Source organism: Amblyomma americanum, chromosome 6 (assembly GCF_052857255.1).
Source record: "Amblyomma americanum isolate KBUSLIRL-KWMA chromosome 6, ASM5285725v1, whole genome shotgun sequence".
Classification (NCBI taxonomy): Eukaryota; Metazoa; Arthropoda; class Arachnida; order Ixodida; family Ixodidae; genus Amblyomma; species Amblyomma americanum.
In genome coordinates this window covers 8,682,888-8,698,203 of record NC_135502.1, presented here as the reverse complement: position 1 = coordinate 8,698,203, position 15,316 = coordinate 8,682,888, and the positions used below count along the sequence as shown (strand labels likewise).

Below are 15,316 nucleotides of genomic sequence, written 5' to 3'. Positions count from 1 at the left end.
GAATCTTGGTGTTCTCAATTACTGCCCCACACGTGCAGACACAGGAAGAAAAATGCAGCAGGCGGTTCAAGTTTTTGTCGTTATTACGCGAGAGCGTATACAGCTCGTTGGGTCGAAAAGCCGTTGGCGTCGTGGTAGACGGCACCGCGTGCCGGAAATAATCGGGGGCTGCGTAAAAAAAAAATCGTTTCATGCAACCGTTAACCACAGAATGCTCCAGATGTTGTCATACGATTCAGCGTTTCGTGAAGCATAAATTTGCTAGTTTAGTTAGTGCCTAGCTCATGACAGGGATTTGAAACAGCGACCTATAATCGGGGAAGGCGTAAAAAAAATTGTATCATTGTAAGTTGTGGTTCTAGTGGTTGACAATTGATTGGTGTGTGATAGACAATGACGAATTAATGAAGTCATTGTAATTAATTCATTAACTGATAGGGGGCTGGGGCCTTTCGTCAGGTCAATGGTACGTTTAGTCCCAGTCTCTACTTGCTCTGACGAGGAAATAAAGTTCATTCATTCAATTCAAGAAATGAAAAACGAAAAAAATCGAGAAAGCTAATGCTCGATGATGCTAATTAAGAAAATAGAGAGTGTGTAATTGATCAAATAAAAATAAAAAATGAAAAATTCATTCAAAGGTGTCTAACTGATGGAATGTCTAACCCACTACGCTATCGCGTCATTTATACCCTTAAAGCTGAGTTTAAGTGTCCTCTCGGATTTCTTTTTATAGTTTTTTATGCCCCCGCAGCCGTTCCATAATGCAACGGCAAGTTTGGCGTGCATATGAACTCCAGCATGATAGGAGAATACTATATACCACTCCTGCGGCGCAGTTGTCATAGGCCGCGCCAGATCTCTTCTCGCTGCCCCGTATTGCAACCGCAGGAATTGGGACAACAGAGCTTCGAAAGCTTGTAGGGGGCTGAAAAACACCAAACCTACATGGTGCCTTCCGGCCACTTTCTTCAGATTGTGGGACACCTGGTGCACATATGGGACGACCACCGGCTTTGAAGAAGAGAGATAATTGTTTTTTTTTTTTGGGGGGGGGGGGGTGGAAGGAAATGGCGCAGTATCTGTCTCATAATCTTTGGACACCTGAACCGCGCCGTAAGGGTAGGAAGAGATCAGGTCTTCTTTTTTGGACGCCTTTTCGCTATTGCAGGAGAGTTTAAGCGACTTATATAACCGGTTCATGGAAGCCTGCCGTCAAGAGACGTGAAATGTGATTGTTTAGGCTATCCTGCATTCTATGACGGCACGGTTTTTGAAAAGCACATTCCAAACAAAGAGGAGAGATAGCTGTTTTCACTACCTTGGAGTGTGCCGAGTCGTTGCTCAACAACTCGTTGTTGGCACGGGGGTAGTGCATATAGCAAACATGGTTGCTACAGGATATCAGCTTCAGGTCAAATAAGTGTAACCCTTGAGTTCATTGGGTGAAAACCAACCCTCGTCCTTGCTGACTGAAAGCAGGTAAAACCTGTAAACAACTTAGTCATGTAAAGGACCTATACCTTAAGAAGATGGCAAAATTATCAACATCTCTAAAGACTTTTAAAACCGGACCATGCCAGAAGGTATGCTTCAATAATCAGTCAATAAAAGATAAGGAGAGATTATGACACCGAGGAGCATCCAGGTTGAGATCCCGCCTCGCGCTGGTGCCTCGCGCTCGTCTGTTCTGGCTTGCTCAAAGCAGCATGTCGTTCTCTGCGACTACTGCCAATAAATCAACCATCGCTTCCCTCGTCCTGACCTTAGACTGCCTGACGCGAGACATCACTGCTTCATCTTTCGACCGCTACAGCTTTAGTTCGCAAGCTTGTCGCTGTTTCGTACGAATATTCGTTTTTGTACGAATTCAAAAAAATATATATATTAGTAATCACTCAAATATTCGATTCTTGGTGAATTTGGCTCCTTCGCTTTACGATTCGTATTCGCATTTTAAAAGCACTACTTACGCTAGATTTGGTGGCAAAGTAAGCCTACTCGTATTCAATTCGGCTGTGGAAAATCGCTATTTGCAGACTCTTAAAGAATCCTCTTCAGCATACCTGTCAGAATTCATCTGCATTAAAAGAAAAACTTGTTCCGTATTCTCATATTGAAATGTAAGCCGGTGGAAATATATTTTATAGGGGTGTACGAATAGTATATTTTCGAAACATCATGATCATCAGCCTGACTACGCCCACTGCTGAACTAAGGCCTCTCTCATACCTCTCCAATTAACCCTGTGCTGTGCCAGCAACCGCCACCTGGTCTCCGCAAACTTTCTAATCTCATCCATCCACCCAAATGTTTTGCCACCCTCTGCTTTCCTCGGTATTCCGTCCGTTACCTTTAAGGTCCATCGGATATTTTCCTTTCGCATCACACGCCCTGCCGAAGCCCATTTCTTCTTCCTGATTTAATACGATTACTCTAGCTTCGGTATCGAACCGATATGAATAGTGTAGCGAAAAACCGAATCCAATACGAGTCGAATATGGAAAGAGCCGAATCGGATAAGAATCGAATATTCGTATAGTTATTCGACCTTTGGGCAAATTAAAATATTCGTACAAAACAAATACTCATATGCAATCGCGAAGCACCGCGGCGGTGGTTTAGCTCATAGGGTCATGCTGGAGTCGAAAGTCGCAAAACTGATCTCCAGTAGGGGGCACGCAACACGAAGTCGGTATATTAAGTCTGTAACCGTCATGTCATGCGCAAAGTTAAATTACTTTTTGCTACTGACGACGGCGACGTACAAATTAGAGGCGCATCGCTGCTGACGACAAGAACGAGGATTGCTGAACACGACCAGGACGTGCTGAACACGACTGAACCTTGTCGCATCACCACTTCTTCGAGGCCATTATTTACAAGCATCCTGAACGCCGCCACCATAGTGGACTGCGTCGCAGCCCTCAACGCGCAAACCTATCGCGACAGCTTGCGGTGTGGCGTCTATATAAAAAGCCGCCGAAAAGAACAACTTGCTCCGCTCGAACTTTTTTCCTAATTATCGAAAACTATTCCTAAACTTGTAGTCGTGTTTTGTTCCAAGTAAATTTGCACTTGAGCTATTCAATTCTTTTCAATTCAAAAGCTATTCAACTATTCAATTTCATCAATTCAGAATGCAAAATTTCCGAATATTCGCATACCCTTAATAATTTGTGACATTGCACTATTTGGGGCACTACACGCGGAAACGCACTGAGTAAATGCCTTAACAATATTAGACTCTGGCACCCTGTAGAAACAGTGTAAGAAACGCTTCAAAAGATTTAGTGAGAGGTAAAAATTATCGGCGTTTATAAAAACAGCGCGTTTCACAATTCAAAACTGCTGGCCAAGACATTCACATAGCGCTTTTTATTTAGTACTACCTCTCGTGAGGTTCAGGGAGGTTCTAAAGCAGGTGTTCTCGGTTGATATGTCCATGAAAGACGTTTATAAAAATCGCCAACCTGGAAACAGAACATAGAGAAACAAGAAGTGAGAAAAGAAATCCACACATTAGTCAAAGCCTTCGACTTGTGAGCTATTTGAGAATCGTCCTCAGGTGTCCACATTGGCTGATTTTACCTGTGCCTCTGTCTAAATTACATACACGGTATCATTTGCCTTTTTTGCCTCATTTTGTAGATAGAACGTCCTGCAACAGTCAGGAAGAAAAAACCTGCAGTGCTATCGGAAAGCAATGTATGTTTGAAAATGGAAAAGCCAAGTGCAGTTGCGCTGACGATAACATTGAACTTAACGGCACCTGTACTGGTAAGTGTAGTTTTGAGTTCGTTGAACACACTGCATGATTTTCTGCATGGGACCTCATTATGCACGCAGCAGACATGCGATCGCGAAGAAAGCTGAAGTTACACGCGAATCACAATGCATTTCGTGGTTGATCTGGACCGCTGACCGAATCGCTGTCTTAAAGGAACTTTGAGGAATGAAAAATTTTGTCGTGTGTCAACAGATTACCGCACTCCAATGACAACATGAAGCGCTACTTTAAAAGAAAAGAAATGTCTTATTACGTGTAAAAGGTCAGAACCTGAACTACAGATGTCTACAACCATCGGCCGCGTTCGTGAGCGAACTGCGGTGACGTCAAGGCAGTCGTTTTAATGCGGTAGCTTTTAAGCTGTCGTCTTCCGACTTCTCTGCGACGAAATTCCTTGACAGGTATGCTATCGTGCTTTCTTCTTCAGTAATGTGGTTAATCCTAACACTTGGCGGCACCGCCATTCACTTTCAAGCGACGATTACGAATTTATTTTCAGTACAAACTTGTCGAATTGGAATCTAATGGCAGGGGAAGAAAAGTATTTATATTCAAATACAATTTTCCCAGTAAAAGTGATGCGTATTTTGCTGCCGAACGATCTTGTTCATAGCCAGGCAAAAAAAAAAAACTGACTTGCATGGGTTTGTCAATTCAGAGCTTGAGCCTAATAATGTGAGGTGTGTAAGTAAACGCTACTTCACACATGAGACGAAAGACCTGCGAAAGGCAGAAATGAAGTTTCGAAAGAGCTGCCCCATACACTGCGTTGCTAGTTTCAGATGTGCAGTAAGTTAACCTTGCAAAACATATCCAGGATTAGTTAGTTCGTGGCCGCTGCTAACACCTATATCAACCGGCAAGAAGCGGCGACAACACGATAATCAAGTTTACCCTTAGGCTGCATTAAAGCACACATTAGACTCCAAGTATTACGGCAGATACTTGGAAGAACTTCCTTGTGCGCTTGAAACATAGGTGCTCTAACATAGCTGAAAAATAGAAATTTGGTTTTGGGGGAAAAGAAATGGTGCAGTATCTGTCTCACATCTCGGCTGACACCTGAACCACGCCGTAAGGGGAGGGATAAATGAGGAAGTGAGAGAAGATAGGAAGAAAGAGCGCCGTAGGGGAGGGCTCCGGAATAATTTCGGCCACCTGGGGATCTTTAACGTGCACTGACATCGCACAGCACACGGGCGCCTATTGCGTTTCGCCTCCATCGAAACGCGGCCGCCACGATCGGGTTCGAACCCGGGTACTCCGTATCAGTAGCCGAGCGCCCAAACCATTGAGCCACCGCGGCTGGTTTATCATAGCTTCCCCTGAACGTTTTGTTTTACCAGCCTCAGGACTATAAATACAGGATATGTATTAGCGGCAACTTGAGCGCAGATACTAGTGCATCCAAGACGTTCACGCTTTAAGCTCTTACACAGGAAATCGAGAGATACAGCTGAGTAAGAAAGTAGCGTTGAAGTAGCACAAGTTATTTGTTTAAAGAACTCAGATGACAAGATACATCCTTTGAGAACTAATCATTTCAGTCTAATTTATTGCTTGGAGCAGATCCCTTCGTACGCATTTCACTGAGAGTAGTTTCGGCAGCCGACGAGGTTGAGAAAGGCCCCACAATTCTGAAAACGTTAACCATCTTGAGATGGAGAAATGAGATGCGTAATTGGCTCTCTTTTTATGTGTCTCAAGACCCGCCGTTGCTAACGCTACAGTTCAGTGCTGAACGCCTTACCTTCGACCCAGTTTTTGATCCCGGGTGCGCAAGCGAAGAGTGCCTAAATGCGTTTTTATTGTTCCTTGGCCTAGGCATTGTTAAAATAGTAACTTTAAGCAGGATTTCAAGCACCAAGAAGTCGACAGTGAAACTATAAATGCTATAAATATTCAATAATTGGCTCTTGCTGGAAGCTTGCCAGAGCTCTGCCACTTTTCGGAAGATCAAACTGTTGATTGTTAGAGCCGATCGTATAGTATTCAGCTTTTTGCACGCACTCTCTCCACTTGAGACGGCTTGGAGCCGTTGCCCGGTCAGAGCACGTACATGCTTTATCCATTCTTGCACTTGCACGGCAATGCTTCGACACAGTCACTACGCAAGTTGTATTGGTCTGCCGCAGGTTAAGAGCCGCAGCTCTTCAGGGGGCACAAGAACGCAAATTAAATGGCTGGAAATCTCTCGAATGTTCACTGCTACAAGGGTAAATCTCTCCGTATCGGACAGAGTGAATAGAACATGCAGTAAGCAAAAACATCTCCAGTACATATTGTCCAGCACTGGCCGAAGAAATGACAGAGATAGCGACACGCCCATGAAAATTTCTAATGGTTAGAAACTCACACCAACACGACAGTAAGCCGTTCTCTCTGTGCTACTTCATGACTGCTCAGGGCTTTCACAGGTGCTCTATTGTGGCGATGACCATTGTGGTGAAGTGTGGAAGGCATTTCTTGCCAAGCACACCCCCAGAAGTTAACGAGACTCGAAAACACATCATTTTTCTGCATGAAAATTAAAATTGATTTGATAGGCACAGCGTTCGAAATGAGAAAAAGCCACAAATTTTTGAAATAGCGCTGATACACAATGTCAGATGAGCGCAGAACGATTCGTCCAGATATAATTCGTGCTTATATTTTAATGGATCTCGCCATGGGTGCTCGGAAAATATTAAGGATTCGTAGTGATCAGATCTTTAAATAAAAGGCAGGATAACTGGGACTGCAAATGCTACATCCAAGAAAAGGAGGGAAGGGAGGGGGGGGGGGAGGAAATTTCGTATCATGGGAAATATTTTCGTGATGTCATGGGACTATCAAGTTAATCACGTGTTACACAAAATTTATCAAATCACAAATTCCCAACAGGTCGTTTAAAATATATCCTTCCTTTATAAAATAAAATGATTTACAACACAGTCTTCAACCACTATTTAAATTATTGCTAGTTAGTGTGAACTATAATATTCACTAATCTTGAGCCCATTCATTTAATAAAAAAAGATATCTCCGACATGCATATCATTCATAGTACCGACATCTGAGTGCAGCCTTCTTTAGTCTTTCTAGAGTGATAAAAGCATGTGTTCTCTATAAATATTGCTTTAGTGTCATCTTTAAAACAGAAGTTTGGAGCAATATAACCAACAACCTCATGAAATTAACTGAACTAAGGAAAAATGCATTAGGCTATCCAACAAGACATTTCGAAGGATGAATAGTGCCGACACCTCTACTGAACCTAGGAAAAGTGCCTTCATTACACTGTTCCGCCTCTTAACAGTTCTGCTGTCATAAATTTCGATTTATTTTCCTGGTCGCTCCATAAAGTTCACACCATGTATTTGAATAACATGAATTAAGTTTACTTACGTGTACATATTGGTGCTTTGTATGTTCTTTAATGATTAATTTATGTATTTGTCTTCGTTTTAAAATTGTGTAACTTTCAGTACTGATGAAACCTCGAAAGCGTTCGTACACACGGCATGCACCAGTGGGCTTGGTCGGGGCTAAGCAGGTCAAGTGTTTTGATGAACTCGTATAAGAAATAGCTGCATTTACCTGAGATACTGAGTACATGGAAGTTAGAGTTGCCGATGTTTTCAAGACAGCATTCACGTGCAATTTATTGTTTCTTGTTTTTTCGTTGTTTAGACGGAAAACTATTTATTTCAGTGTTTCTAAACGTACCACTTTTTAAAACAAGGAGTCAGAAATAGACTTTTACTCAGTTTATCTTATCCCACGAGGAGATCTGATCAAGTCCTCATAGTTGTTGTGCAGTGACGTGCTATTGTATGAAGCCTGGTTTCACTGTTCGTGTGTTACTAGCTTGAATTGAACGTAGCCTTAACGCCGAATAAGAATCGCAATTTTCCAACTCAGCGAACAGAAAACCCGTATGCGGGTCGGAAACGTCATATATTTCTTCACACTTAGTTAGCGACCAGAATTCGCTTCATTCCATGCCTCACCAGGCGAACTTTCATAGAACCCTGCATTAAGAAGAAAAGCAACAACTTTTACATATCTCCCTGCAAGCGGGGTAATCTAGATAATGTTTTAAATACTGCAGCATAGAAATTACTTAAATATCTGTCCCAATTATTACTGGTTCTTTCGCTCCTCGAAATTTTTTAAATTAAACTTCGCGCTTCCAGAACTGCACTCTTTAAAAATGTCTGCATAACATAGCCTCTCTCTCCCTCCTTTTGTTGCGGCCGCTTCGCTGCCACTCCGCAGCCAACTGCACGGCGGAGAAAACGAAGGAGTGCACCGGTATGTTCAGCGCCTGCAAGATTGTTGGCAATGCTCAAACCTGCGCGTGCAAAGAACCTCTCACGTGGGATGACTCGAAGAAAGCGTGCGTACTGGGTAAGTATGCAGGACCGAGAAATTGGATTCTAGCCCTGTCATTCAGCAGAGACCATGCAATTAATCAGACGTCAAGTTGCCACAGTGGCCATTCACGTTGCAATGATAGGCTCGGCGGCATTTGTAACGGCACGGCGCAAGATGAGCAAACTGCACAATCTGTCGGCAGCGCAGACCCAGAGGGTCGATAGGTCGATTGCTCCCAACGCTTATCGCGATGACAAGCACGCGCTCGCCGTTTTGAGAGCACCATACACAGCAGGCAAAGTGTTCCAGCTAAAATTTACTGAGATTTTCAAAAAGGCGGGCTGTCGTACGCTAATGAAACCAACTGAGCGCTTTACTTAGTCTCCAGTATGGTTTTCAATACTTTGCTTTAAAAAATAATTTTAACTAGCTTCTATATAGCTACATCGGATGCCTCTATATCGGATGCTCAGCAGTGATTTTTCTTTCCTTTAGCTCTTTTTCACGAGCGAAGAGACAGCGTGCCCAGCTTTTCTTGCGGCTTTTTATATATGGCGAGCAAGCCTACTCAAGCTGAAATCATTTGATTCAAAAAATAAACATCCAGATCTGGGCCTATAGCGCAAGAAAGTATAAAAGGAGATGAAAATACACAGAAAGTAAATGGCAAGGCGTTATACTTGCTTTCCATCCAATTAAGGACAATGGAAGACAAGTGCTTGTCTTTTCTTTAAATATGTCAGAACAACGCCAGTTTAAACTGTCCATTCTGTCAGAACAAAGGATAGTATGAGCAGTCAGCTGAAAGTAGGCATCTTTTAGTCAGACGGAACGAAGTATAAACAGTCAGTTCAAAGTGAACTTCCTTCGGTCAAAAGATAGGAAGTGTAAACAAAGGCAGTTCAAAGTGAGCTTCCTTTGGTAAGAAGGAAGGAAATGTCTACAGGAAGCCTCTTCAGGAAACAGAAAGGAGAAACAAGGAAGTAGAAAGGCACAATTCGTTTTCATAAGGGTGTGTTGCTCACTAACAGCTTCTGTGAAAATACAAATATCCTGTTCGTTCAAGTTTGTTCAAAAAAGACAAGCGCTCGCTCTGCACGGAACATCATGAGTTGCTGGCATACGTCTCACAGCCACATCATGCGCCAAGGTCCATCGGGGGCAGTGCTTCTGCAATAAAATATTTAGTTCACTTAAAGAACGCACTCGAGTAATGCTGTGACGTTGTAGTTGGTGTATTTGACAGAATTTCTAGCGCAGAAAGACAAGGAGACAGAAATGAAGTGGACAGGACACAGCGATACATTTGGACACAGGTGTATATCGCGGTCACTCTTCTAACACCCGTAAAAATATCCGTAAAACCAGTGTCCGTAATGACCCAGCCGCTGAATTATTTTTAAGCTAATGTTAAACTTTCCATTTAACGTGCTGTTTCTGATGCCATGATTTTAACAGTTCACTAATTAATATTAAATAATTAATTACACGCAGCTAATTTCACCCAAGTATGACTCTTCGTCGTTTTTAAAGCCTAGCTTAGCTTCAGGTGGGACGCCCAGTATTAATTAAGGTGCGCTATATGAACAGCCTAAAACTGCTATACTAAGGTAAACTTTGGTCTTTATGACCTTTAGCAACGCTGGTACATACGGCGAAATTGTGAACAATACCATGTTTGTTGCTGTAAGCCGGCTGTGAACGAAAAGAGTAACTGAAGATTGCAATCCAAGCCTTGTATCCAAGATCTTTGCAACCCGCCGCGAGATAAAGACCGGCGAAAAGAGCTTGCGAGCGGGGATGTCATGAAAAGCGCTGTCATGAAAAAAAAGCTCACAAGCTGCAGGGAGGCATGACATACGCCGTCAGTTCATTCCGTTGGCCTAAACGTGCACTGAAAAAGATGAAAAGAAACTCAATTTTTATGTGTGTGAGGATGTGTGTCTGCGCTTGAGGTTTAAGTGGGCTTGTTAGGGGGACATTCACGCACGGCACACGTTTTTGAGTCACACAAGCCATATGAAATGCCTTCTATTGTAATTAAAGCGATTTGCACATGCAGAGAAACAATTTCGATACGCCTTCGCGTTCAAGGAGCCCCAGTACAGACAGGACAGGTGCTCTGAATGGCATCGTGAAGACCTGGCTGTAGACATTGACGAAGCCGTGAGTATCGAAAATTCCGGAGAGTTTTACATGTGAATTGTTGGGCGAGTTGGTACATGTTGACGTGAAAAAAAAAACAGCGAGAAAAGACGCAAGACCAGAGGAAGACAGTCTGTGTGAGTTTTACACGTCTTCGCCTCTGCATTACCTCCACTGTCTTTCGAAGATGTCACGTTTTCGATAACTATAGCTTTAGAAACACGACCGCAGCCGACGATGTCTACCAAAAATCGGGTACTTGTAATCAGTTAAGTGTAGGTCGGCTTAAATATCTAGGAGACATTACTTCGGGCAAACAGTGCAAGCTGCCTGTTTTTTTGTACAGACGTGGTCTAGCTGATTAAGGCCGGGAGTACGCCGGCGTTTTTTATCTTAATCAGGATCCGAGATTCACCGTCATGTAATTAGGCCTCTTAAAACATAACTTAAAGCATGCTCCCTTTTACCTCCGATTATGTGCTTACACCACCCTTATTCGACCTAAAAATTGAATATGCTTCGGATATTTGGGGCCCCCATAAAGAATATTTAATAAATAACATCGAATCATTGCAGAATCGCGCAGCTCGTTTCATCTACTCTGATTATTCACGTCATTCCAGCATCACAGCTTTGAAGAAACGCGCTGATCTGCAAGATCTATATCTCCGTCGTAAGGTGGCACGCTTATCACTTTTTCATAAACGGCATCGTCACTCAACGCTTCAAAATGACTTTTTTCATTGCCTTCCTCCATTTTTGACCACCGCGACCATCCGTTTAAAGTGAAGCGCTTGTCATGTCGTACATCTAACAATGCACATTCATTCCCTCCACACACTATAGCCAACGGGAACGCTCTCCCTTCAGATGTTGCTACCACCACTGATCCGGAGAAATTTTAGAGACTAATATCTGCCACTACTTCTGCGTAACATCGTTTAGTGCATTGTTAACTTACCGATGCATTATGTTTTTGTCTTTTATTTATGTTATTGACGATTCTCGTTGTTTTATTTTCATGTCGTTGTGGATAGACATTGTATAACTTGTATTAACTTTACTCTGTTAATATTTCTGTTTCTTGCCATTTATGCTTCAATGTTTAATTATGTCGGTGTTGTATTTTTATTCCAAAAATCCATATGCTTTTATCTGTTTTTTGTTTGTAGTTTCTTGAATTTTTTGCTTATTTATTTCTTTCTTTTGATTACTTGCCTGTACCGCCCACCTTATGTAATACCCTCAAATTGAGGGCCTTTAGGTGTGTTTTGCATAAATAAATAAATAAATAAATAAATAAATAAATAAATAAAATTATGATGCACTTAACATTATACGGGAGGCACTGCACGCCATCGCTCTCAGCTGGCTCCTAAACGAATATTTTATAAACCCGCCGCACTTCGACTGCAACTTCAAGTGAGCTTCGACCTTATGTAAGGCCTTGTCAAGCTCGACGAGCACATACAGTCGGAGACAAAAGTTTCTGGACCACGTGTTCCTGAAACGAAACCAAGAGCTGTGCTATTAGCCGCCGGCTGGAGACCACATTGTTGACGTGAAAGTCGAAATTTTGTTCTTTCATCTCCACAAGTGTGGTATCCAGCCGCCGGCTAATAGCAGAGCTATATGCTTCGTTTGAGGAGCGCGTGGTCCAAAGACTTTTGTCCCCGACTGTACATGTGTTTTACGATAAGAGATGCGTGTAGACCATTGTGGCTTCTGTATAACTCATCTATTGCGCGCGACTCTCCTCACTATTTCCGAGCTAGGTGAGCCTGCCGCGTAACTTGGAAAGCCGCTGCTGAGCCTTAGGCATCTGCTTGTTTCTGGGCATAATGCTGAATTTAAATGAAGCTCACCAAATGGTAAACCAAGCAGTTTTATCGATGAAGCTGATGAACTGCATTTTATTTCAAAACTGCTCGAGTCACGGATATTCAGTAGAAGTTATTGACTGCTCCTGTCACATTCGGCACCGAAAAGCGCGCAGAACATGCTAAATTCGCCCCTTTTAACCGAAGTCCACGGCCTAGTCCTAACCCACGACTTCGGGCTGAGTAGCGGCACGCCATAGCCACCGAGTTTACGCGGCAAGTGAGGTCACCTTTGAAGAGTGCAAAAAGCACCAGGGCCAGAAGTCGTAACGGAGCACTGGGTGGATTCTGCTACAGACTGGAGACCGGAGTTTGTAATTATTTGCGAGCTATAGGCGTAGGTATACAGTCTCGTGGAACTGCACAGTCCTAAATCGTTTCAACTTGTGACATGCAGCGTTTTGTCCCCGTGAACAAGAGTCATTGTTTCCCTAGCAGTGCTTACAGTTGTCCAGCATCTGTACTAACCCAGAAATTACTGCAAAAAAAAAAAGACTGGTTACAGGGAGAAGATAAGACAGAAAGAAACTTCAAGTTTGTCCTGCATATTATTTAATGAATTACTCTTGGAACGGTACCCTACAGAAAAGAAGCGAGTGTGCCACTTTATTGAGCAGCTATCAAACATGTCCAAACAGAAAAAAAAAAATACAACACTCGTCATGATGAGACCTGGTTCGTACCACGGGCCTGTACAAATTATGGAGCTCAAATATCCTATTCATCACCGTGCTTGTTAAACTCCCTTGGTTTTTGATTCTCACTTTGTTCTTGTGTTTTGGTAACAATTATGATTGTCCTTGTACATCACTGCCAGCGTTACATCTCATTGCGCATACCTACATCTCTTTCCTACCAATGCATAATCATACCTAAGGATGTTTGTTGTTGCCAATCTAGTCTTTTCATTATTGTATATGCAAACTTGAAAAGGGCGAAGACCCCTGTCAAGCCGAAAACTTTCGCCTTTTGGCTGTGCTGCCTGCATCATGTATGGATGTGAAAATCAATTTGATTTGATTTAATTTGAATCTCTGTCACACTGGGAAAGAATGAAGGAGGAATAAAAGAATGAAGAGAGCAAAATTAGCCTTGGGACAGGCTGCAGATTTGTTTCCACCACCCGAGGTTCTTTAACGGGCACTGACATCGCACAGCGCTCGGGCCTCTTTTTCGTTTAGCATAAAAATTCGGCCCCCGCGGCAGGGACTCGCTAGCACAAACATCTGCTCAGACAGAAAGCTTCGATCACTGAGTCATCTCTCATTGATCGGGATTAATAGAAATCAATTTGGCCGCCAAGGTGGCTCAGTGGCTATGGCACTCGGCTGCTGACTTAGAAGACGCGGGGGTGAATTTTTATGGAGGTGAAATTCTAGAGGCCCGTGTACTGTGCGACGTCAGTGCACGTTAAAGATACCCAGGTGGTCGAAATTTCCAGAGCCCTTCACTACGGTGTACTTCATAGCCTGAGTCGCTTTGGGACGTTAAACCTCCATAAATCAAGCCAAACCAGAAAGCAAGCTTCTCCATTACAAACATTACAAACATTACAATAGATTACAGTTCATTACAAACACTGCCGAGGCGCAAACTGAGAAAGGGCGCATATTTCTCTATAGCATTTAAAGCGAAAATTAACAACGCCGCCCAAGCGTTTCATTTATTTTTTGTAGCTACTCTGCCTGGATTGTTTTCGAATATGAAATGACTTTACCACAGCCCAACTACTATACTGTAAAAGACGAAATGTGATATCGTCGCCTCGCCCCACTCATACTGCTTATTTATCGAGCGCACGAATGCGTGACGCGACTTCGCCAAACCTGTGGTTCTTGTGAAATATCAATGCTACGAGAAGTATGAAAACCTTCAATAATTCTTACGTGGGACATAACTACGTGTATAACAACTGCCTGAATTTATTTTGTTTCAGATGAAGAATTTGTACGGTAAGGAGCTATCAGCTAGCCGGCTGGTTGAATGCGGGTAAGCATATATTTAATTTATTTCTGCACAGTAAGTTTAGCGAGTTTTCAAGATATTCATGCTGTCACCGTGCTCCATGCTGGACAAAGCTCACGAACATGAAGTTAGAACGACATAGCAATAAATAGTGATCGCACAAGACCCTTCAAACACAGGTTTAGTGTCGTCTTTCGTGGACTTGGACTCTATCGACCACCACTGTTCCCGATTGAAACGTGAGGCTGTGTCGCTATATTTCAAACGGCAGCGTTTTGTTTCTATAGAACTAGAAGAATATAGTGATTGACTTAAGGTATATTACCTCGTATCGACTGGACTGTGCATGAACACACTTCCAGCATATATACCTTCGTTCATGTTACTCAGCGGAGACACTATTGAAACTTGCTGTCACAGTATTGGTCCTGCTATGAGCCTTGAAAACAGGCTCCGTTCTTTTCACAGGGTTATAGGCTATTTCATGTCTCAGTCGCTCTGTCCAGGATTCCTCATGGCAACCAATCTACCTTTATGTTCTCTCTTCATGTTTTGCGTTCTGCCCTTTCTCACTATTTTTGCTGCTTGGCTGAACCAAGACAAACTTTAAATCACTTCTTCGTACTACAAAATTATTCAATCACGGACCCGGTATCGCTGCTTCTCTGCTTCCCACTTCTCGTGTGAAGGGTGGATTACAAATCATGTCCCACGGCTGCTACCTTAGCTGTGTATGGGCTTGATTAGTGCCGTAGTTAAGCTGCACTCTGGTAATAAACAGGTCATTACTTCATGAAGAGTTGCCTGAAAGACTAAATATAACCGTATAATGTCGAACCCTTAATTTTTCACACAGGAAGGAACGTAAGGCTGAGCTTACGTTTAAGACTGAACCTCTTCCACCGACTCTCAATCGAATCCATCAGTGCGAAAATAAGGCCGGAGATTCTTGTCTCTTCGCGCCTTACCTGCGCATCATTGAAGGCTCAGTGTCAGGTACGTAACCACATTGAGGAGCTTGGGAGGAAATTTTTAAACGTGGAGGAGCTTCAAGTAGGCAAGTTCAAGTCCAACCTTTTTATGCTCTTGTTTTCTTCATTATTTTGTTTCAATATATAAGGCAATGGTTCTTTACCTGCACTACGGCCTTCTTGGCCTGTGCTCAGACCTGCAGTTT

The 15,316-nt window shown here is 42.9% G+C and overlaps 1 protein-coding gene across 1 annotated transcript in view; it reads left to right on the top strand.

The window, feature by feature from the left end:
- The window catches only part of LOC144136256 (glycoprotein antigen BM86-like), a 40,154-nt gene that overhangs the window by 16,952 nt on the left and 7,886 nt on the right, over window positions 1-15,316 (top strand). The window contains exons 8-12 of the mRNA XM_077668454.1: window positions 3,652-3,780; window positions 8,051-8,182; window positions 10,212-10,315; window positions 14,111-14,163; window positions 14,996-15,135. Coding sequence (XP_077524580.1) covers window positions 3,652-3,780; window positions 8,051-8,182; window positions 10,212-10,315; window positions 14,111-14,163; window positions 14,996-15,135 — 558 coding nt within the window. The remainder of the gene's footprint in view (window positions 1-3,651; window positions 3,781-8,050; window positions 8,183-10,211; window positions 10,316-14,110; window positions 14,164-14,995; window positions 15,136-15,316) is intronic.